Source organism: Balaenoptera acutorostrata, chromosome 10 (genome assembly GCF_949987535.1).
Source record: "Balaenoptera acutorostrata chromosome 10, mBalAcu1.1, whole genome shotgun sequence".
NCBI classification, from domain to species: Eukaryota; Metazoa; Chordata; class Mammalia; order Artiodactyla; family Balaenopteridae; genus Balaenoptera; species Balaenoptera acutorostrata.
This window is the reverse complement of record NC_080073.1, coordinates 81,569,838-81,593,825: the sequence shown is the minus strand read 5'-3', so window position 1 is coordinate 81,593,825 and position 23,988 is coordinate 81,569,838. Positions and strand designations below refer to the sequence as shown.

Below are 23,988 nucleotides of genomic sequence, written 5' to 3'. Positions count from 1 at the left end.
TGGACAGACCTTCTATTTTGAAGTCGATGAAAATGAAGATGAGGTCAATCTCCATGTAATGAAAAAGTATATTATCATTTCAAGGATATTGCGTTGTATTTATTTGTCTGTCTTCACCTGATGATGGGAAACATGTCTAACATATATATTTTCTAACATCTTTATTGGAGTATAATTACAGTGTTGTGTTACTTTCTGCTGTATAACAAAGTGAATCAACTATATGCATACGTATGTCCCCATATCCCCTCCTTCTCGCGTTTCCCTCCCACCCTCCTTATCCCACCCCTCTAGATGGTCGCAAAGCACCGAGCTGATCTCCCTGTGCTATGGAGCTGCTTCCCACTAGCTATCTATTTTACATTTGGTATTGTATATATGCCAGTGCTACTCTCTCACTTTGTCCCAGCTTCCCCTTCCTGCTCCCCGTGTCCTCAAGTCCATTCTGTATGTCTGTGTCTTTATTCCTGTCCTGCCCTTAGGTTCATCAGATTCATTTTTTTTTTTTTTAGATTCCATATATATATATATGTTAGCATACGGTATTTGTTTTTCTCTTTCTGACTTACTTCACTCTGTATGACAGACCCTAGGTCCATCCACTTCACTACAAATAATTCAATTTCGTTTCTTTTTATGGCTGAGTAATATCCCACTGTATATATGTGCCACATCTTCTTTATCCATTCATCTGTCGATGGACACTTAGGTTGCTTCCATGTCCTGGCTATTGTAAATAGTGTTGCAATGAACATTGTGGTACATGACTCTTTTTGAATTATGGTTTTCTCAGGGCATATGCCCAGTAGTGGGATTTCTGGGTCATACGGTGGTTCTCTTTTTAGGTTTTTAAGGAACCCCCTTACTGTTCTCCATAGTGGCTGTATCAATTTACATTCCCACTAACAGTGCAAGAGGGTTCCCTTTTCTCCACACCTCTCCAGGATTTCTTGTTTGTAGATTTTTTGATGATGGCCATTCTGACCGGTGTGAGGTGATAACCTCATTGTGGTTTTGATTTGCATTTCTCTAATGATTAGTGATGTTGAGCATCTTTTCATGAGTGTGTTGGCAATCTGTATATCTTCTTTGGAGAAGTGTCTATTTAGGTCTTCTGCCCATTTTTTGATTGGGTTGTTTGTTTTTTTGATATTGAGCTGCATGAGCTGCTTGTATATTTTGGAGATTAATCCTTTGTCAGTTGCTTTGTTGGCGAATATTTTTTCCCATTCTGAGGATTGTCTTTTCGTCTTGTTTATGGTTTCCTTTGCTGTGCAAAAGCTTTTAAGTTTCGTTAGGTCCCATTTGTTTATTTTTGTTTTTATTTCCATTTCTCTAGGAGGTGGGTCAAAAAGGATCTTGCTGTGATTTATGTCATAGAATGTTCTACCTATGTTTTCCTCTAAGAGTTTTAGAGTGTCCGGCCTTACATGTAGGTCTTTAATCCATTTTGAGTTTATTTTTGTGTATGGTTTTAGGAAGTGTTCTAATTTAGTTCTTTTACATGTAGCTGCCCAGTTTTCCCAGCAAAACTTATTGAAGAGGCTGTCTTTTCTCCATTGTATACTCTTGCCTGCTTTATCAAAGATAAGGTGACCATATGTGCATGGGTTTATCTCTGGGCTTTCTATCCTGTTCCATTGATCTATATTTCTGTTTTTGTGCCAGCACCATACTGTCTTGATTACTGTAGCTTTGTAGTATAGTCTGAAGTCTGGGAGCCTGATTCCTCCAGCTCCATTTTTCTTTCTCATGATTGCTTTGGCTATTCGGGGTCTTTGGTGTTTCCATACAAATTGTGAAATTTTTTGTTCTAGTTCTGTGAAAAATGCCATTGGTAGTTTGATAGGGATTGCATTGAATCTGTGGATTGCTTTGGGTAGTATAGTCATTTTCACAATGATGATTCTTCCAATCCAAGGACATGGTATATCTCTCCATCTGTTTGTATCATCTTTAATTTCTTTCATCAGTGTCTTATAGTTTTCTGCATACAGGTCTTTTGTCTCCTTAGATAGGTTTATTCCTAGGTATTTTATTCCTTTTGTTGCAGTGGTAAAAGGGAGTGTTTCCCTAATTTCTCTTTCAGATTTTTCATCATTAGTGTATAGGAATGCAAGAGATTTCTGTGCATTAATTTTGTTTCCTGCTAGTTTACCAAATTCATTGATTAGCTCTAGTAGTTTTCTGGTAGCATCTTTAGGATTCTCTATGTATAGTATCATGTCATCTGCAAACAGTGACAGCTTTACTTCTTCTTTTCCAATTTGGATTCCTTCTCTTTCTTTTTCGTCTCTGATTGCTGTGGCTAAAACTTCCAAAACTATGTTGAATAATAGTGGTTAGAATGGGCAACCTTGTCTTCCTGATCTTAGTGGAAATGGTTGCCGTTTTTCACCATTGAGAATGATGTTGGCTGTGGGTTTGTCATATATGGCCTTTATTATGTTGAGGTCAGTTCCCTCTATGCCTACTTTCTGGAGAGTTTTTTTTTTTTATCACAAATGGGTGTTGAATTTTGTCGAAAGATTTTTCTGCATCTATTGAAATGATCATATGGTTTTTCTCCTTCAGTTTGTTAATATGGTGTATCACACTGATTGATTTGAATATACTGAAGAATCCTTGCATTCCTGGGATAAACCCCACTTGATCATGGTGTATGATCCTTTTAATGTGCTAGTATTTTGTTGAGGATTTTTGCATCTATGTTCATCAGTGCTGTTGACCTGTAGTTTTCTTTTTTTGTGACATCTTTGTCTGGTTTTGGTATCAGGGTGACAGTTGCCTCGTAGAATGAGTTTGGTGGTGTTCCTCCCTCTGCTATATTTTGGAAGATTTTGAGAAGGATAGGTGTTAGATCTTCTCTAAATGTTTGATAGAATTCGCCTGTGAAGCCATCTGGTCCTGGACTTTTGTTTGTTGGAAGATTTTTAATCAGAGTCTCAATTTCAGTGCTTGTGATTGCTGTTTATATTTTCTATTTCTTCCTGGTTCAGTCTCAGAAGGTTGTGCATTTCCAAAAATTTGTCTATTTCTTCCAGGTTGTCCATTTTATTGGCATAGAGTTGCTTGTAGTAATCTCTCATGATCCTTTGTGTTTCTGCAGTGTCAGTTGTTACTTCTCCTTTTTCATTTCTTATTCTGTTGATTTGAGTCTTCTCCCTTTTTTTCTTGATGAGCCTGGCTAATGGTTTATCAATTTAGTTTATCTTCTCAAAGAAGCAGCTTTTAGTTTTATTGATCTTTGCTATCGTTTCCTTCATTTCTTTTTCATTTATTTCTGATCTGATCTTTATGATTTCTTTCCTTCTGCTAACTTTGGGGTTGTTTTTGTTCTTCTTTCTCTAATTGCTTTAGGTATAAGGTTAGGTTGTTTATTTGAGATGTTTTTTGTTTCCTGAGGAAGGATTGTATTGCTATAAACTTGTCTGTTAGAACTGCTTTTGCTGCATCCCATAGGTTTTGGACCATCATGTTTTCATTGTTTATTTGTTTCTAGGTATTTTTTGATTTCCTCTTTGATTTCTTCAGTGATCTCTTGGTTATTTAGTAGTGTATTGTTTAGCCTCCATGGGTTTGTATTTTTTACAGTTTTTTTTCCTGTAATTGATATCTAGTCTCATAGCATTGTGGTTGGAAAAGATACTTGGTATGATTTCAATTTTCTTAAATTACCAAGGCTTGATTTGTGACCCAAGATATGATCTATCCTGGAGAATGTTCCATGGGCACTTGAGAAGAAAGTGCATTCTGTTGTTTTGGGATGGAATGTCCTATAAATATCAATTAGGTCCATCTTGTTTAATGTATCATTTATAGCTTGTGTTTCCTTATTTATTTTCATTTTGGATGATCTGTCCATTGGTGAAAGTGGGGTGTTAAACTCCCCTACTATGATTGTGTTACTGTCGATTTCCCCTTTTATGGCTGTTAACATTTGCCTTATGTATTGAGGTGCTCCTATTTTGGGTGCGTAAATATTTACAATTGTTATATCTTCTTCTTGGATTGAACCGTTGATCATTATGTAGTGTCCTTCTTTGTCTCTTGTAATCGTCTTTGTTTTAAAGTCTATTTTGTCTGATATGAGAATTGCTACTCCAGCTTTCTTTTGATTTCCATTTGCATGGAATATCTTTTTCCTTCCTCTCACTTTCAGTCTGTATGTGTCCCTAGGTCTGAAGTGGGTCTCTTGTAGACAGCATATATACGGGTCTTGTTTTTGTATCCATTCAGCCAGTCTGTGTCTTTTGGTTGGAGCATTTAATCCATTTACATTGAAGGTAATTATCGATATGTATGTTCCTATTACCATTTTCTTAATTGTTTTGGGTTTGTTTTTGTAGGTCTTTTCCTTCTCTTGTGTTTCCTGCCTAGAGAAGTTTCTTTAGCGTTTGCTGTAAAGCTGGGTTGGTGGTGCTGAATTCTCTTAACTTTTGCTTATCTGTAAAGGTTTTAATTTCTCCATCGAATCTGAATGAGATCCTTGCTGGGTAGAGAAACCTTGGTTGTAGGTTTTTCCCTTCCATCACTTCAAATATGTCCTGCCAATCCCTTCTGGCTTGCAGAGTTTCTGCTGAAAGATCAGGTGTTAACCTTATGGGGATTCCCTTATATATTATTTGTTGCTTTTCCCTTGCTGCTTTTAATATTTTTTCTTTGTATTTAATTTTTGATAGTTTGATTAATATGTGTCTTGGCATGTTTCTCTTTGGGTTTATCCTGTATGGGACTCTCTGGGCTTCCTGGAATTGATCGACTATTTCCTTTCCCATGTTAGGGAAGTTTTCGACTATAATCTCTTCAAATATTTTCTCAGACCTTTTTTTTTCTCTCCTTCTTCTGCGACCCCTATAATTCGAATGTTGGTGTGTTTAATGTTGTCCCAGAGGTCTCTGAGACTGTCCTCAATTCTTTTCATTCTTTTTTCTTTATTCTGCTCCCTGGCAGTTATTCCACCATTTTATCTTCCAGCTCACTTATCCATCCTTCTGCCTCGGTTATTCTGTTATGGATTCCTTCTAGAGTATTTTTAATTTCAGTAATTGTGTTGTTCGTCACTGTTTGTTTGCTCTTTAGTTCTTCTAGATCCTTGTTAAATGTTTCTTGTATTTTCTCCATTCTGTTTCCAAGATTTTGGATCATCTATACTATCATTACCCTGAATTCTTTTTCAGGTAGGTTGCCTATTTTGTCTTCATTTATTTGGTCGTGTAGGTTTTTACCTTGCTCCTTCGTATGTAACATATTTTTTTGTCATTTCTTTTTTTTTTTTTTTTGATGGGTGGTGCCGTATTCCTGTTTTACTGGTTGTTTGGCCTGAGACATCCAGCACTGGAGTTTGCAGGCAGTTATATAGAGCTGGGTCTTGGTGCTGCGATGAGGACCTTTGGGAGGCCTCACTCTGATTGATATTCCCTGGGGTCTGAGGTTCTCTGTTAGTCCAGCAGTTTGGACTCAGAGTTCCTTCCACAGGAGCTTGGGCCTGACCTCCGGCCTGGGAACCAAGATCCCGCAAGCTTCGTGGTGCGGTAAAAAAAAAAAAAAAAGTAAGAAAGAAAGAAAAAAGAAGAAGTACAATATCAACGAATAAAAAACAAAATAAAATTAGAAAGATAAAAATTGTATTTGGAAAAATAAAACTATAATTGAAACAGCCAGTTGCTGGGGGTTCCTTCCATCCTCTTAGGTGCCCGTGGTCCCCCACTGGTGTCTGGTAGGTGCCCTAGCTGTCCTGACTCATCTTTGACTTCCTACCACCCAATAAGATTTGGCACAGGAAGGAAAGAGGCAAGAAAAAAAAGGGGACTGGGTGGATCCAGGAAATTTCAAAGTGAAAGGTGGCACTGAAAGAAATAAGAATAGTGTTTCTACTCTTGCCTTCAACCTATACTTTGCTTCTGATGGCTGTTGGGTTTTACATGTGGGGTGTGTGTGTACACCCTTTGGTGTTATTTTTGAGCACCTACCAAATTACGGGTATTGTTCTATGTGCTGAGCAAATAAACATTAGAGTCACAGCTATGGTCTCTGTTCTCACAGAGCTTAAAATAGTTAGGCTAAGAATGATTTGTGGGAAATTTGTTGGTATATTTGGAGCGGGTCAGGGAATTTAAAGAAAAACATCTACGAAGGGGGAATGTGCTGAAGACCAAAGGGAAAACTTTAAATTCCATGTAATAGACATATTTTAACTGAGAAGTATATTCAAAAGAGGCCTAATATCATGATTTTGTGTGTGTGTGTGTGTTGTGTGTAAGTATTTTGTGAATGAGAGAAAACATTTATTGAAGAAATTCAGTTATTTTGTACAATCAGGTTCAACAGGCAAACACTGGTGGAATGGGCCATAGGTTGGAAGAGATAAAGCCTATTTGTATAGAATTCTTGTATTGAAAGGCATTTGCTTGAAATAATTTCTGTCTTGCTTTTGAAGTCATGTTAAAGTCATAAACCTATAAAATATATGTTAAACCTAGAACATTCTCTAGATATTTCACTCTTTTGTTTGAATGTGTGGAAAGGAGCAGACATGAAATTGAAATGCAAATTTATTTTCATCTGTTTAGCCTGATTATTCATTTTGTATCAGTCACTAATAAACTCTTGAATTTTAAGGGGTGTTGGGAACTAAACTCAACAGATCTGGGCAATGTTTATTTAACAGCTTTATCTTTGATGTCACAATAAGCACTAGGGGTTTTTAAAAAGGGATGTTCTCTTCTCCTAAGGAAGTAACAGTTGGAGAGAAAGACATAATTACACTGAGGACCATCCCAGTGACAGTTGCCTCCTTACAAGCAATAATCATGTATGTAATTACAATAATGTGTTTTAGTGCTATGTTGTAAGAAGGTCCAGGGTATCACTAGAGAGAGATTTCCACAGGGGAGTGGTGGATCCAGTGTGAGACCATGAATGGCTTACCAGCAGAGCTAAAACTTGGGTTGCTTCTGATGGATGAGTGGGTGATGCAGATGCTGTTTGGCCCATGCCCACACCATGAGAACCTGTGTTCTACTATTTAACGGAGACACAAGGGGAGGGAGGGAATACGTGCAGGAGAATTTAGGGACCAGGTCCAGAGATGTCACACTTCAATTCTGCCTACATTTTATTGACTACACCTCAGTCACATGGCTTCATTTAACTGTAGAGGAGGCTAGAAAAGGTAGTCTAACTATGAACCAGGAGGAATAGGGAAATGGTTGGTTCACGACCCTCTACTGTCTGCCATAGGAAGGTGTGGTGGTCTTATCCTTTGAGCAGTAGGCAGGAACCAGAAAAGACAACTCCTGAGAAGTTAATTTGGGTGAGCAGGTCTTAAGAACAACAGGAGCATTGTTTTCTGGAATGAGAAGTGAGATTGTTAAAAAATTCCTTAAATATGAAACAGAAACAGAAACAGACGCACAACCATAGAGAATAGACTTGTGGTTGCCAAAGGAGAGGGGGTGGGAGAAGGAAGGCCTGAGAATGTGGGATTAGCAGAGGCAAACTATTATATATAGAGTGGATAACCAATAAGGACCTACTGTATAGCACAGGGAACAATATTCAGTATCTTCTAATAACCTATAATGGAAAAGAATATGAAAAAGAATAGATATATATGTATAACTGAATTACTTTGCTGTACACCAGAAAGTAACACAACATTGTAAATCAACTATACTTCAACAAAATAAATTTTAAAAAAAATCCCTTAAAAATCTTTGCATGTGTCAGTGATTATGGTACTTAAGATGTAAGCAGAAATGTTTATTTGATATCTTTAACTTGGGTTGAATTACTACTAAGCCTCAGAAAGTAACACTTAATACTTTGGCACACATGAAATATTTACTGTTTTAAAGGTGAATTTTTACTCATGTATTACTCTATTGTTACTTTCAAACAAAAATCAATGTTTCTTTCTCCTGAAGTTGTATGGAAACTGCTTTTATGGAAGGGGAAATGGAGAATAAGTTTTAAGTTGTCCCATGAGCTCTGCAAGCTTGCCAAGCTAATGGACAACAGTCTAATGAAAATGTCCAGCGTTTATTGAGCACGTACCAGACACTGGGCTTTTCGTGGTGGGATTGGGGAATTGAGAATGTTTCAGCCCTTTAGGTCTATTGATTCATTTAATCCTCACAAAAACCTTATGAATGAAGCAGGTATTTTGATTATCATCCTCACTTCACAGATTAGAAAACTGAGGCACAGAGGGGTAAAATTGTTGGTCCACGCAGTCAGACAGTAGCAGAGCTGGGATTCACATCCAGATAGTCTGACTTCAGAGGCCAAGTTCGGCTGTATGGCTGTCTACCTCTCAGACTTGAGAGCCAAACTGGAGGGATGGGGACAAAGGGTGTGGAGCTCATCTGGACGTTTGCACTAAAGTAGGCCTGGGGCAGGGTTTGGGGCATCGGCAGTGCCTTTGGCCATGACCCTCAGTTTGTGAAACGATGGCAGAATGTATGCATCATCCCTTCTTGTTTCCCCTGCCTCTTTATGAAAGCCTAGCCTTTGGAAAACCATTTTATTATTCCACTTCCTGCCCCTGTCCTGGCCCAGGCAGCAAGGGAAGCAGCTCCTGAACTGCCTGGAGCACCGCAGTGCAGGTCCCTGGAGGAGAGGAGGTAACTCTCGTTGTGTTTATGGGTCTGAGCAATTTCTTTTCCTTCTGCAGACAGGACTGTCCTTGTGGATACAGATCTTCCATCCCTCAGAGGCCTCTATGTGATGGGGACTCTAGAATTCCCTGTGGACAGAAGCAACGTTCTGAGCATGGCGTGCATGCTCATTGCAGGCGGGGAACTGAGAGTTGGTGAGTCAAGGGCAAGGGCACCAGGATTGGGAGGAGACAGAGGCCTTGGGAGAGGATGGTGTCCTCCATCGGGTTGCTTGAGGGAGTTTGGGGAGGGCTGAGGCAAGGAGGAAGTTTGCTAGTAAAGCTTCTGCCTGGCAAGCTTTGGACACAGAGGTGATGTTTGCTGGTCACCCCCTCCTGTCCACCCGCTGTCTGCTGCCATCTGGTCCCAGGGTCCTCATGCTCATTGCAGGGCTCTTTTTGCCTCCTTCAGGCCTCACATCAATTCTCCCTTTAGATCTTTGTGTGAGAATTTACCCGTGGCTCACTCTTTCAGAAGATCTTATAGGGTGGATTGATTATCCTTTGATCGACCAACTCACAAGAAAATTTCAATTGCTATCTTAGTGCACATCCTTCAGAGAACAGACCTGAAAGCTAAGCTGTGCACTCGTGCTATACTGGGGCAGAAATCGCTGTGAAGTGAGAGTGAGTCTCTCAAGGAAACAGGGCTGTTTGCGCAGCATGGGAGATGCCTTGAGAGGAGCCTTATAGAACCATCACATCCTAGGACAGTAAAGGGAGAAAGCTTGGGAGAAGGCAAGCAATTCACCTGGCCCCCTCCCCCCCAAACCCATGAACTGCTTAGTCTGTTATGTTTTGTGGCTTCCTGGTCAGGGGCCAGCGATGCAATGGTGCTAGGAGATGAGGGTCCTCCCTCTGGGAAGTGAGGGATGTTGCAGGATGGAGTGGATCTGGGGTGGTGTTTAACCAGGTCTGGTACACTGGTTTACTTAAATAAAAACCCGAGTTGCTCTAGGTAGGCTCTGTACTTGAAACTGTTGTACACAGTGATGGGAAGACATGTCCCTTGCCCTCAAAGGAACTACTTTTGAACTCAGAAAGGCTTTCTACTTTGCCCCCACAGAGGAGATTAAAAGAGAATTTTCAGAAACAAAAATACCTTATCCCAGAGAAACATCTCTGATGGTGAGGAAATGTTTAGATACTGTTGTTCAGTAGCATGCAAATTTTAGACTCTCTGGAAGGAGAGACTTCTAGGCCTAACTACCTGTCCAAAGTTTAAATCACTGCAAGAAGCTTCCTGAAAAATTTTGGTCAAACCTCTTCTTGAATGCTTCCAGTGACAGAAAAATCAAAACCTTTTGAGACAAGGTGTTCCCACTTTTAAAAAGTCTATTAGAATTCTTTCCCTTCTTATAGACAAAGTCTATCTATCTTCCTCTAATTTCTGTTGGTTCAGGTTCTTCTGTTTGATCTATTTAGGACGAGTGTCAAACTTTTTCTTTTGATAGCCCTTCATCTACATTTTATTGTATCTTCTCTTTTTCAGGTTATGCAGTTCCTATTATTTTAGCCATATATAAATCGCAGTTATTTTAATCACAGTTATTATTATGATTATATAATTATAGTTATATCATTTTAATCACAGTTATTGATGTTTTAAAATGATTTTTATTTTTTGCTTCTATTGTGCCACCTGGAAAATACAGAAAAGCAAGTAGAAAGTTATACAGAAGAAATAAAGTAATCACTTATACTCCCAAATGTAAAGATAGATGTAGTTAATGGTTTGTAGTCCTAAAATCATTTTTTTCCCTACACGTGCATGTGTACATGCACACACGCGCTTTAAAACATAGAGTATACGGTTTGATAATCTTTTGAATCCTATGCTAACAATGTGAGAATTTCCTCAATTCATTCTATTTCCAAGACACAATTTTGATAGCTTTAATATTCCACATCCATGTGAGTCTATACATATACATACCTGCATAATAATTTAGTTAACTGTTTTTCTATTGTTGAACTTCAAGGTTATTTCAGGTTTTGTTTTCTTTTGTTTTTTTTTTGTCCTTGTGACTTACTCTGCATTGAACATCTTAGTACTTAAGTCATTATTTACATCTCTGATTATTTTCTTAGGATAGACTTCTATAAGTGGAATTAATGAGCCTAAGGGTAAGTGCATGCTTTAAGGTCCTGGATGCATATTGTCAAATTGCTTTTCAGAAAGATTTTACAAATTTGCACTGCCTACACATTTCTGAGTTATGAGATCCCCTCATGCTTCCTGAAATTGTCGCTAAACGCACTTGTTTTGTTTAATTCCTCTGAAAGTATGAAGCCAGGGGGAAAGAACTATTCTTCAGATTAAGAGTATAAGCATAAGTCATGACTTATTCTGAACAGAGTGAAATGAATATAGCAGAATTGGGCTATATTCATGGGCTCTAAGTCAGACAGCCTGGGGTCACATCCAACCTGGTTACCTACTTGCTGTTTGGCCTTAAGTAAATCAGCCTCTGGATGCCTCCATCCCTTCATCTGTAACATATGATAGAACCTACCTCAGAGAGATGCTGAAACCATAAGTATAACAGCTCCTACTAAGTGCTTGGCATATAGTTGGTGTTTAATAAATGCTAGTTTATCTGTAAGGGTGCCTGCGGGAAGTACATGTCATACTAAATTGGGCAATTGGAGGAGATTTTAATGAAGGAACCATTTACAAAAATCCAAATGGCCTGGGGCAAACACCAGGGCTAGAAACAGGAGAGTATCCTTATCATCCCTTCCCCTAAAGGAGTAAGAGAAGGAGATTGTTACTGGAATCAGAGATGGAGGTGAATGCCTGAAGATGGTTGTCAGACAGCACCATGAACTTTTGTGTGATTGGGACACACTCAGTACCCAGAAGGACCTCTGGGGGTAAATACCCACATCTTACTCTCTGTCTTCCCTCGTCTCCTGCTCATGCTACCATTTAGCCAAACCCAACCGGAACTCCGAGTAAAGGAAGACTCATTGATGTCCTGTATCCAGGACAGCTGTGTCCCGGGGCAGTGAGCAGAGTAAAGGAGGGCAGAGTTTGGAAATGAGGTGTCAGTGGACGCTCTCCACCACAGATATGGTTTTTCTTTTAAAACAGCCAAAGATTCAACTTCATCCAGCTGATTACGCCAACTATTTCATCAACTCTAATTCCTTCTCTTTTTGCATATGCTGCCTCAAATACACATCTCTACATTGTACACTCGTGTAAGAATTATTTTGTTTTCACTTGGGTTTTAGGGAGACCTAAGTGCAATATTCTTTACTCATCTCTTTTTTTTATTATTTCAATCCATCTTTCCACAGTGAGGAAATCCTTTTGGCTTCTGATTTTTTTCCTCCCAGATTAATATCACTTGCTCATTTGTTTAATATTCTATAAAATTCTCATCCAGTTAACTGATAGAAATAGTCAATAAAATTGAGCCTTGTTCTTGTTACTACAAAACTTATTTCAGGTTGGCATCTTCTATTGCTAAGAGTGGTCTTTTTTTTGTAAGTTTTTTAGGTTTCTGAGGTCACTTATTACTATAATTCAAACTTGTTGCCTGTAAATCTGTACCTTTGAAGGGAAGTGACACAGTGCCACTTTCCAGTTTTGATTTATACATTTCAAATCTTATTTTTAATTGTGTCCATTACCAACTGTATTTTTATCTATTACTAGACAATAGTGTGTTCTTTTTCTCTCTGCTTGTCCATGTCTTCCAGGCTTAAAGGTTGATTATCTGAAAGGAACCCATCTGCCCAATCCTATGTGTATGATGCCTGAAGGAAGACTTTCAACCCATCTGTCCCATTCTACCACACCCTAAAGAAATCCCAACATGAAATAGATAATAAGACTAGTTAGCAAATACACCTAATAGATGTGGACATTGGCACAGAGCACTGCCAGAGTCTATCTGCTATCTGATGCCATTTGATCCAAGTTCCAACACTGTGGAATTATATTTCTTGGTGATCCTGCTTTTAAGGCAACTGGTGCTGGCAAAATGTATCAACTGACTTTTAGTAGAGTGGAATCATAATGCTAGCATTAGAAAGGAAGTTTAAGATCAAAGCTTTGCTAAGAGGGCTGCAGCTGCATCACAAATGCCAAATTCAGTTTCATTCTTTGTTCAGTGGTTGTCTCATTAGTCTGATAAAACACTTAAGATAAGCTTAAGGTATTTCACTTGTTTGTCCATCCTTTCATTCATCATGTTTTTTGCTCATTGTCTACCATGTGCCAAGTACCACAGGAGAGGTACAGAAATAGAAGTCATGAACCTAGCTTTCAAGAGATGTCTCAATAAAGCCGTGGAGACAAACAAATAAAAACATAATTGGAAGTGTCACCTCCTCCAATGTGGAGGGGGATTAAAGATAAAAGAAGAGATTGGAAAAGGCACATATTTGTGGATGAGCATTATACCTTCAGGAAATTGTAGGGAATGGGTAGGTCTGGACTGTAGGATTTATAGAATGGTGGTAGCTGATGAAGCTTCTTGGCCTTATGCATTATGTTAGGGAGTTTGGGTTTTATCATGAAGGCAGTGCACAGTCACTGGGTGGTTTTAAGCAGGGACGTGACATGATTAGATCTGGTCTTAGAGTGATCACTCTTGGCAGTGTGGGGGGATGTGTTGGAAGGGGCACAGTGAAAAGTGAGAAGGCTACGAGGTATTTCGGAAAAGAAATTGTAAAAGATTGAACTAAGGCACTGGAGTTAAAGAGGAAGAATGAATTAGGGAAGTACTGAGTAGGTAAAAAATCACTAGAACTGCGTGGCAATTTTGATGTTAGGAGAGGAGTTGGTTAGGATACATCTTAGGGTTCAGGTTGGGAGATCTGGGTCCACGGCAGTGCCAGGACAGAACCTCCTTCCCACCACTTTTTAGTTGAGTGACTCTGGTAAATTAATGAGCTTTCTCTCTCTAAAATGGGAGCAACAAGAATCATACTTATTTTATAGAGTTTTATAAAAATTAAGTGAATTAATATTTATTAAAGTGCTTGAACAGTGTCAGCCACCTAGTAAGCCTGTACAGTGGTTTGTTGATTACATAGATTCATATTTGTCAAGCTTAGGTTTCAGTGGGATGTGTAAGTGGTAACATGTAGAGGGCAAATAGATTTATGAGAAAGCACAGGAGAGAGGACTGGGTCATCAGCCAAAATGTGCAATCAAAGCTGTGAGATAGATAGAGAAGAAAAAATGACCAGTGCTGAAATTTTGGCAAAAACCAACCTTTTAAGGTAATGGAGGAAGCTGAGTTCAGGAAGGCGAAAGGAAAAGAAACAGCTGTGAAGGTAGATGGAAAATGAGAAGAAAAGAATGTCTTGCGACCCCAGCGGTTCGGGCGCCGGGCGAGCGGAGCCGCTTCTGGCGCTCCTTGCCGTCCCCGGGCGGGGACGGGGACGGGGACGGGGACGGGGGCGGGCGTGGCCGGGCGCAGCTTCGGGGATGTAGTCGGTACCGGCGCCTGGCAGGACCGAGCGGCAGCCCGGGTTCCCGCTCTTGAGAGCGAATGGTCACTCGCCTGCGGGGAGGACGATCCGGCCAGCTTTTCCGTGGGTCGCGGGCCCCCGCGGGCTCGGGGCAGGGGCTCACCTGTCGCACCCGCCCTCAGCCCGGTTAGACTCGTCGGCGTCACCGCCGCGGACCTCGCTCTGGGCCATGACCAGAGTTACGGGAGAAACATTTTTGATGTAACAACCCCCAGTGATAAGGACAGTCAGGAGCAAGAAATGGTATAGCAGAAGATACAGCACCTGGTAAAATGTTATATTCTAGATATGATTGGTGATTACAAGGTCCCTGTATAAATTAATTCTTGTCAACTCCTTGGGATTTGAAGAGAAAATGCCCGGTGTCATACCTAGTGAAAGTAATGGGCTTTCAAGAGGTAGTCCATCAAAAGAAAACACAGACTTTCCTTGAAGGTTTTTCAGAAAACGGAAACCAAGAGAGCCTTGGATTTCACAGATTCTCAAGAAAACGAAGAAAAAACTTCTGAATATAGAGGGTCTGAAATTGATCAAGTTGTTCCTGCAGCACAGTCCTCACCTATCAACTGTGAGAAAGAGAGAAAACTTGTTACCGTTTGTGGGACTGAATAATCTCGGCAATACTTGTTATCTTAATAGTGTACTTCAGGTATTATATTTTTGTCCTGGTTTTAAATCTGGAGTGAAGCACTTATTTAATATTATTTCAAGGAAGAAAGAAGCCCTAAAAGATGAAGCCAGTCAAAAAGATAAGGGAAATTGCAAAGAAGATTCTTCAGCAAGTTATGAACTAATATGCAGCTTACAGTCCTTGATCATTTCAGTCGAACACCTTCAGGCTAGTTTTCTCTTAAATCCAGAGGAATATACTGATGAACTTGCTACTTAACACACTCAGGGAACTCAACCCTATGTATGAAGGATATCTACAGCATGATGCACAGGAAGTATTACAGTGTATTTTGGGAAACATTCAAGAAACATGCCAACTCCTAAAAAAAGAAGTAAAAAATGTGGCAGAGTTATCTACTAAGGTAGAAGAAAAACATCAGAAAGAGGAAATGAGTGGTAATAGCAGCATGGAGATGGACAATATGAGGCATTCTGAAGACTATAAAGAAAAATTGCCAAAAGTAAATGGGAAAAGAAAAAGTGACACTGACTTTGGTAACATGGAGAAAAAAGTTAAAGTCTCTAAGGAACACCAGTCTTTGGAAGAAAACCAGAGGCAAACCAGATCAAAAAGAAAAGCTACTGCTGATTCATTAGATATTCCTGCTAAAATAATCCCCAAGTACATTTCTGAAAATGAGAGTGCAGGACCCTCACAGAAGAAATCAAGAGTTAAAATAAACTGGTTAAAGTCTGCAGCTAAGCAACACAGCGTTATTTCTAAATTCTGTAGTCTGGGTAAAATAACAACAAACCAAGAATCCAAAGGACAATCTAAAGAAAGTGAATATGATCTTGAAGAGGACTTGGGGAAGTATGAGAATGACAATATAGCTAATGGTTGTGGACTTGAATCTCCAGGGAATAATGTTATGCCTGTTAATGAAGTTAAGCCCATAAACAAAGGTCCAGAGCAAATTGGTTTCGAGCTAGTGGAGAAATTATTTCAAGGTCAGCTGGTATTAAGGACTTGTTGCTTAGAATGTGAAAGTTTAACAGAAAGAAGAGAAGATTTTCAAGACATCAGTGTAGCAGTGCAAGAAGATGAGCTTTCCAAAGTAGAGGAGAGTTCTGAAATTTCTCCAGAGCCAAAAACAGAAATGAAGACCCTGAGATGGGCAATTTCACAGTTTGCTTCAGTGGAGAGGATTGTAGGAGAAGATAAATATTTCTGTGAAAATTGCCATCATTATACTGAAGCTGAACGAAGTCTTCTGTTTGACAAAATGCCTGAAGTTATAACTATTCATTTGAAGTGCTTTGCTGCTAGTGGCTTGGAGAAAATAAAGAAAATTAAGGGGGGGAAGTGCCATATATCCTTCACAGAAGCACCTGGATATTAGTACTTATTTCAGTATTCTTTGTGTTTGGTTGTTATGGTGGTGGACTTTGCAAGATCAACACTCCTTTACTGACACCTCTTGAACTGTCGCTAGAAGAATGGAGCACAAAGCCAACCAACGACAGCTATGGATTATTTGCAGTTGTGATGCGTAGGGGCATTACAATTAGCAGTGGGCATTATGCTGCTTCTGTTAAAGTCACTGACCTTAACAGTTTAGAACTAGATAAGGAAAATTTTGTGATCGACCAAATGTGTGAAATAGGTAAGCCAGAACCATTGAATGAGGAGGAAGCAAGGGGTGTGGTCAAAAATTATGACGATGAAGAAGTGTCGATTAGAGTCAGTGGAAATACCCAGCCAAGTAAAGTTTTGAACAACAAAAAAAAAAAATGTAGACGCTATTGGACTTCTTGGAGGACAAAAGAGTAAAGCAGATTATGAGTTATACAACAAAGCATCTAATCCTGATAAAGTTGCCAGTACAGCATTTGCTGAAAATAGAAATGCTGAGACTAACAATACTAATGGGACCCATTAATCTGATAGAAACAAGGAATCCAGTGACCAAACAGGCATTAACATGAGTGGTTTTGAAAACAAAATTTCATATGTAGTGCAAAACTTAAAGGAGTATGAGGGGAAGTGGTTGCTTTTTTGATGATTCTGAAGTGAAAGTTACTGAAGAGAAGGACTTTTTGAATTCTCTTTCCCCTTCTACATCTCCTACATCTACTCCTTACTTGCTATTTTATAAGAAATTGTAGAGTGAGTGTATTTTCCTTGCATATATATTAAACAGACCTGGACAAACATCGGTAAATTGATTACATCAAAAAAGTCTTTAGCTTATCTTTTGAAGCTATTGGATATTATTGGTCTCTCTAGGTTTTTATATAAATAGTGAAATCTGAATTATTGAAAACCATGTTAATCTTTAGAATTCATTTTCCTTAGTGGAGACTAGTGATTGATGCATTAGCTTCTGGGAACAAACTTGTATAGGTTCTTAACTGAATTATTCAAAATGGAAGCATTTAAACACTTTGAATTTACACCTATCTTTTGTGTTTGCTTTTTCAAATAAAGTGCTTGTATTTGTACCTCCATATTTTGGAGTAATTATCCACATGATGTTTATAGGTTCTGTGGTTTTTCAGCTAAGAAGCAGAATCTCATTTCAGTACATTTAGTTTTGTAAGTCATGAAGCCAAATCTCTGATGGGCTGTATTAGAGGCACATGTATGTATTCACAGTAGTGCACATTTTGTGCCTTGAATCACTTTGAAAAGTGTCTCAGAAAACCTGAAGAGTCAGTCCTCTTCTATCTTCACAAGAATTTTATATGTATTTATGAAACTGATTCTGTACCCTAGTAAATCTTTTTCAGCATGGACTAATTTGTATCTCTTCATAGTCATACTCTGCACGATCTGTATATAGTGCATTGAACTTAGAGGTGTGACCTTAAATTTAACTTTTTTTAAAAAACCAGGAGGTCAATAAAATTTAAACTGCTTAACAACTATGTAAAAAAAAAAAAAGAAAAGAGAAAATAATGTCTTGAAACAAAGGAAGAAATTTGCAAGAAAGAGGGAGTGGTTAGTAGTATGAGATACAGCGGAGAGAATAAAGAAAGCAGGAAAGGAAATTAAGGAAATTGTCCATCTTATTCTTTTTTTTTTTTTTAATATAGTGGTTGTCAAATATAGTTTTGATAGAAAATGTTACTTTCATTTTTTTAAAAATTAATTCTTTTTTTTGTTTAGGATTTTTTTTTTAAAACATCTTTATTGAAGTATATTTGCTTTACATTGTTGTGTTAGTTGCTGCTGTATAACAAAGTGAATCAGCTATATGTATACATATATCCCCATATCCCCACCCTCTTGCATCTCCCTCCCACCCTCCCTATCCCACCCCTCTAGGTGGTCACAAAGCATGAGCTGATCTCCCTGTGCTATGTGGCTGCTTCTCACTAGCTATCTATTTTACATAAAATTAATTCTTATTGGAGTATAGTTGCTTTACAATGTTGTGTTAGTTTCTGCTGCACAGCAAAGTGAATCAGTCATACGTATACATATATCCACTCTTTTTTAGATTTCCTTCCCATTTAGGTCACCACAGATCATTGAGTAGAGTTCCCTGTGCTATACAGTAGGTTCTTTTTTTTTAAAATTTATTTATTTAATTTATGTATTTTTGGCTGCGTTGGGTCTTCGTTGCTGTGCGCGTGCTTTCTCTAGTTGCGGCGAGCGGGGGCTACTCTTTGTTGAGGTGCACAGGCTTCTCACTGTGGTGGCTTCTCTTGTTGCGGAGCACAGGCTCTAGGCACACAGGCTTCAGTAGCTGTGGCACGTGGGCTTCAGTAGCTGTGGCACACGGGCTTCAGTAGTTGTGGCTCGTGGGCTCTAGAGCACAGGCTCAGTTGTTGTGGTGCACGGGCTTAGTTGGTCCGTGGCATATGGGATCTTCCTGGACCAGGGCTTGAACCTGTGTCCCCTGCATTGGCAGGCAGATTCTTAACCACTGCGCCACCAGGGAAGCCCTACAGTAGGTTCTTGAACAAAGAAAAAATTCGACACAATACCTGAAAGACAGTAACTTCTAATAAGTTTAATGCCATTTATCTATACTTTAACAACTTCATTTTTTCGCTTAAAATATAGCCTTAAGTACAATTGAACAGATTCAACCTCATGTTTGAAAATGAACAGTTGTCTATATTAAGAGTGATGTCATCAAACCTTTCTATGCTTTCATGAGTAACAAACTTTCTTTTCGATGATAAAATGGAGCAAAACAGTAGATATTAAGGAGAAAATAGATTTGCCCCTGTCTCCATCCCCTTCCTCCCCACTTCCCTCACTTCCTCTTTCATTGAATGCCAACTCAGTGCCAAGCATTCTTCCTGGGACTTGAGTATTCAGCAGTGAGCAAGACAGGTAAGATTCCTGCAGGCACTCTTTTGTTGGGGAAATAGACAATGAAATAATAAAATAAATGGGGAAGATAATTTTAGATGGCAATGCATGCTCTGAAGAAAACTAAATGGAGGAGTGAACTGAAGAGAGGTGTTGGCACCATAGATTAGGTAGTTGGTAAACACCTTTCTGAAGAATCAGTGTGACTACAGACCATAGAGCCAAGAAAGAGCTAGACTCACGAAGATTTGAACAAGAGGGTTTCAGACAGAAGGAAGAGCTGGTGCAGAAGTCCTGAGGCAGAGCCAGGCATGTGCTTTACGTAGTTGTGAGGCAGAAAGGCTGCCATGGTAGCTGGAGACTAGTGACAAGTAGGCATGAGATTCACAGTGTAGGATGGATTTTAAGCTATGCAGGGTTGTTTTCTAAAGCGATGAAGAACGCAAGTGATTCCAAATTGTGCTGAAAATTGCTAGTTTTTGATAATCTCATGCATATGACTTTAAGAAGACAGAAATTAGTGTAGGACCTTCATGAATATGGGAATTCTAGAAATCTGGATTATAAATCTAGTTTAGCAAGTCATTATACAACTTCTGGAAAATTCCTCAATAGTGGATTTATAACTGTGATATCTCAGACCTCAGAGATTATGTGAATCATCTGTATCATTGTATGGGTAATGGAACTGAGATCCAAAGAGATTATTGATTGGTTTCAAGGTCTCATAGCTCATAAAGAGCAGGACCAGGATTAGAGGTTATTTTAGTCGCTTCAAATAATTGTCCTTCAAGCCTTTGCCCAAGGACTACCTTTACTATGGGCATTTTCCATTCAGTAGGTTTCAGTGTATCTTTTCTCCTGGTTCATTCTGTCATTCATATTGTCATTACTGCATTCATTTTACTGTTATGAGATGGTATGTTTTCATGAATGTCTTCTCTGTATTAGATGATAGGCTTCTTTATAGAATTTAGGTAGGTAACCCTAGTACCTTGTGCATAGTAGGCTTCTGATAATGTGCTGTGTGACTGATTAGTGTATTGATAAATGAATGGACACATCTAAGTCTGTCCTTCAGCTCAATGCCTTTTTCTTGTAATACATCCAGTCTACTGACACCTAAATGTCAACATCTGTGAGGAAGGACTTAACAGTGTTAATGTATAAATGACCACAATGTTTCCCCCCTCTCCCTATATGAAAGAAATAAACGGGCTAAAAACACATTGAAAAAATTGATGATCTTATACAAGTCTAAATTTTGTTCTGTCTAGGAGAGGAAAGCTAATAAAAATGCCTGACTCAAAGCCTGTTCAATAAACATTGGTTCGTTGAGTGTTTTAAATGTTTGTATTTCTTTGCACAGGAATAGCTGTCTGAACTCATCCTTTTCACCAGTGTCCTTTTTCAGTTGAGACATCATTTCCATGCTTTAATATGCATCCTTTGTTATCTTAGATATCAGTGATATTAACATGTTATTGATCCAAATGTGCAACTCAATGGAAAGTGTTTTAATCTTATGCATACTTTTAAAATTGCAAATGGAAAATTCTCTTGTGATAGTTTGTAGGAGGATTTCAGAGAGGGATAATCAGTAATAATATATGTGTGTCTTTAAAACTTAAGAGAAGTCTCCTTGATCCCTAAGTAAACAATACATGCCCCACATTTCAGAGTCCCTGCGGACTCAGCAGTGCATTGTTCCTTCAGCCTGTCAGAGCCAGGTCACATGATGCACTGCCTAGTCACTCAGTAATTATGCTAGGAACTGGGTTTTTATCCTAAAACTTGTCACATATTGTTTTGCAGAGCCAGTGATGTGTATTTGTCAGCCCTGTCTCACATTTGTAGCCAGGAGCCTAAGGTCATCATTAGCCCATGACTTTGATTGTCAGGAAATGAAGTACTAGGTGTATAGAAGTTTCTTTCATTGCTTGCATGATTGGGACTCTCTCAATCCTAAAGAAGAAGAAAAATCCATACACAGTTTATTGCCTTCCAAACTGACAGTTCTGTAAGGCTCATTGGATGATTAAGTAATAAGAAGGAGACAAACCAGAGAAAAGTGTAGATTAAAACATATCCTCCAGCTTAAAGACACAATACCCAGTAGTCAGACTCATTGAGTAGCCAGAGAGAATCTTGTGGTGATGTTTGTTTAAAAATAATATATTAAGTGAAAGAAACAAACCAAACACAAATATATTCTTTCAAGTTTATGATTAAAAAATAATACAAATTAACCACAAATTTAATGTGTAAATATAAGTATACATAGATATCTGTAAAATAGATGGTTTATAAGTTAGCTAATATAGATCATCAGTCAACAAATCAGTTTCTGTTTATACTGACCGTTCTCTAATCAAACTACTAGTTAATAAAAAGGTGAAATCAAAGAGATGTGATTTTTAAATATCATACTTACTTAACTCTAAGGGCAAAAGCATAAAACCTTTGTTCTTTACAGGTTCAGGAAGCACTAAAGTCCACTTCTGGGTGTTCCTAAGAAGATTGGTAGCCAACAGTTAAATAATACTTATTTTAAAGTTAGATCAAGCATAGAAATATCTGTTTGTTTTCAGATGGATATTAGTTCTCTGACAAATAACACATTATTATTATTATATATTTTTTTTGGTGTGAAACATTTTTAAATTTTTTCCATTAAATTAACTCCATACAGAGACAGCATCAGGTGGGTGCCAGGGTCCCTTTTTGCTCTCATCTCATCTCGTCTTCCCTTTTTTTCCCTCTGCCCTATTCCCAGGATCCTCTCCATCCAGTCAGTGCTCTCTGTGGTCAAGTCCACGGAAATTCCTGTCTCTAGTACAGTTCTAGGAGGGCAACTGTGAGACCTCTCAAAACTTCATTTTAATTGACTAAGGCCTTTTAGGGTCTTTAGAGTGTAGCACCTACAAAATAAACACACAGACACATTTTAAAAACAAGAGTTTTTTCCTGCAAATATTGCTCTCCTCCTATAGTACAACTTGGGTATATTATTTTACTAAAGACCTTCTGCTCACCCTGTGTGAGAAAGCGAAAGATTCGGGGGAGAGGGCAGGGAAGATGAAGAAAGAATGCAGTGGTAGCTGGAGATGCAAGTCATGTCCAGAGAGCATTTCAGGAAATGGAAATAGCATGTTGAAGGCCCCAGAGCTGGGAAGCTGGAACATTTGTGGAACTACAATAAGGCCAGTGTAACTGAAGCTTTGTTAGCAAGAGAGAGAATGGTTTGTGAGATAGAGCTGAGAATCAGAGAAAGCAGAGCATCATGGGTCACATGATTGTGTTTCCTGCAGTTCCTTGGTCTGGCCATTCAAGTAGGTGATCACCTAATATTTTTACCTTTGAAATGTCTAGTTTCTAGTACCTTAGGCACAGGACATTACTTGCTAGGAAGAGTTTGCCTTCTTTCTCTTAATTTCCAAATTTAAACATTGATTTTAAAATGTTTCATTTCCCTATTGTTACTACTACTACTGTTTACACTGTTATTACTACTAAGAGCCAACATTTTTAAAAGCATGTATTATATGCAGACCCTGCCATGTATCTTTAACATGTACTAAATCATTTAAGCCTAATTAAAAATGGTTGCTTTTACTGTGCCTATTTTATATGAAGTCGCAGAAACTGAGGCTTACAGAAGTAAATTAGCTCAATCTTATTTATGAAATTATAAGGGTTTTTATACATGTTGCAAATATGTGAATGAATATGTTATATATTAACTTTTATTTTAATTTCTATCAATTGTTAACAGATTGAGAACCCTCCTCATCAATGATAGAAATTTGTCAGCCTGAATAAAATCACTCTCTGAGGGGCTGGAGATTATCATTTGATAATGTCTACTGGTTATTCTTATAACCATGTCTTATTTCATTGGGCTGAAAGCCCTTCCACTCTCCATTTTTTTTTTTTTTTTTCACATGGGATTGATTTTGTTGAGGAGGGTGTTTTAAGGCTAAGTGGGTCAGGTATACACTGGGAATTAAAAGCTAATTCAGAATAAAACAGGCTTCACAATTTAATTGAATTATCACTATTTGTCCAGAATGTTCTGGAGGCTCTACTCTGAAGAAAATAGCTACAGCAAGACATGAGAAAAATAGTCATGCTTCAACTGGAAGCTCAGCTTCCAAAGTCATCAACGTAAAACTTAGTTCTGAGGGCAGGAGAAAATGTGTAAAATTGATATTGGGGGTAATTTCTTAACCTATCTTTTATGGGCAATCATGATATTTATGGAATTTCAAGGTTAACTTGGAGGGAAATACAGATTATTTAGAAACAGAATTTGTTGTTTTGGATTCAGTGAACAGGACCCGACAAAAAGTTTATTAGGGAGATGAGTCTAAAATTTTGGTCAATATTTATTAAATATATGCAGTTTTTTAATACATCAGTTATACCTCATTAAAGCTGTAAAAGAATTTAATGCGTTAGAGAAGCAGAAAAACAAATATAATTTTGATCAGTTTCCATTCTATTGATGAACAAGTACGTATTGATGAGTGTCCTTGAAACATAATAGTTTATTATGAAATATGACACACACGTTCAGAAAAGTTTGTAAAGTAAAAACTACAAGTTCAACTAAATAAGAATCCATTCTAGTGGGTATGTAGTGGGATCTCATGATTGTTTTAATTTGCATATCTCTAATTTTTAATGTGATTTGAGCACTTTCAAAATTTTTATTGTCTATTTGGTGTCTTGTTTTGTGAAGTAGTTGTTCTCTTGCCCCCCCTTTTTTTTAAAAAATAGATCTTTATTGGAGTATAATTGCTTCACAATACTGTGTTAGTTTCTGTTGTACACCAAAGTGAATCAGCCGTATGCATGCATATGTCCCCATATCCCCTCCCTCTTGAGCCTC

At 38.3% G+C, this 23,988-nt stretch overlaps 2 protein-coding genes across 8 annotated transcripts in view; both read left to right on the top strand.

Moving 5' to 3' along the window:
- Positions 1–23,988, top strand: part of PKHD1 (PKHD1 ciliary IPT domain containing fibrocystin/polyductin) — a 456,842-nt gene that overhangs the window by 276,770 nt on the left and 156,084 nt on the right. For 6 of the 7 annotated variants that reach the window (XM_057555319.1, XM_057555317.1, XM_057555315.1 and 3 more), the window contains one exon: positions 8,678–8,815. The exons of the other annotated variant lie outside the window; for it this stretch is intronic. In XM_057555319.1, the coding sequence (XP_057411302.1) occupies positions 8,678–8,815 (138 nt within the window). The remainder of the gene's footprint in view (positions 1–8,677; positions 8,816–23,988) is intronic. 7 annotated transcript variants of the gene reach the window in all.
- Positions 14,155–16,933, top strand: LOC103001902 (ubiquitin carboxyl-terminal hydrolase 1-like). The gene is given in 7 exon segments (XM_057555320.1): positions 14,155–14,570; positions 14,573–14,725; positions 14,727–15,037; positions 15,039–16,103; positions 16,190–16,550; positions 16,552–16,821; positions 16,823–16,933. Coding segments are annotated over 7 exon segments (2,334 nt in total). The 5' UTR covers positions 14,155–14,507.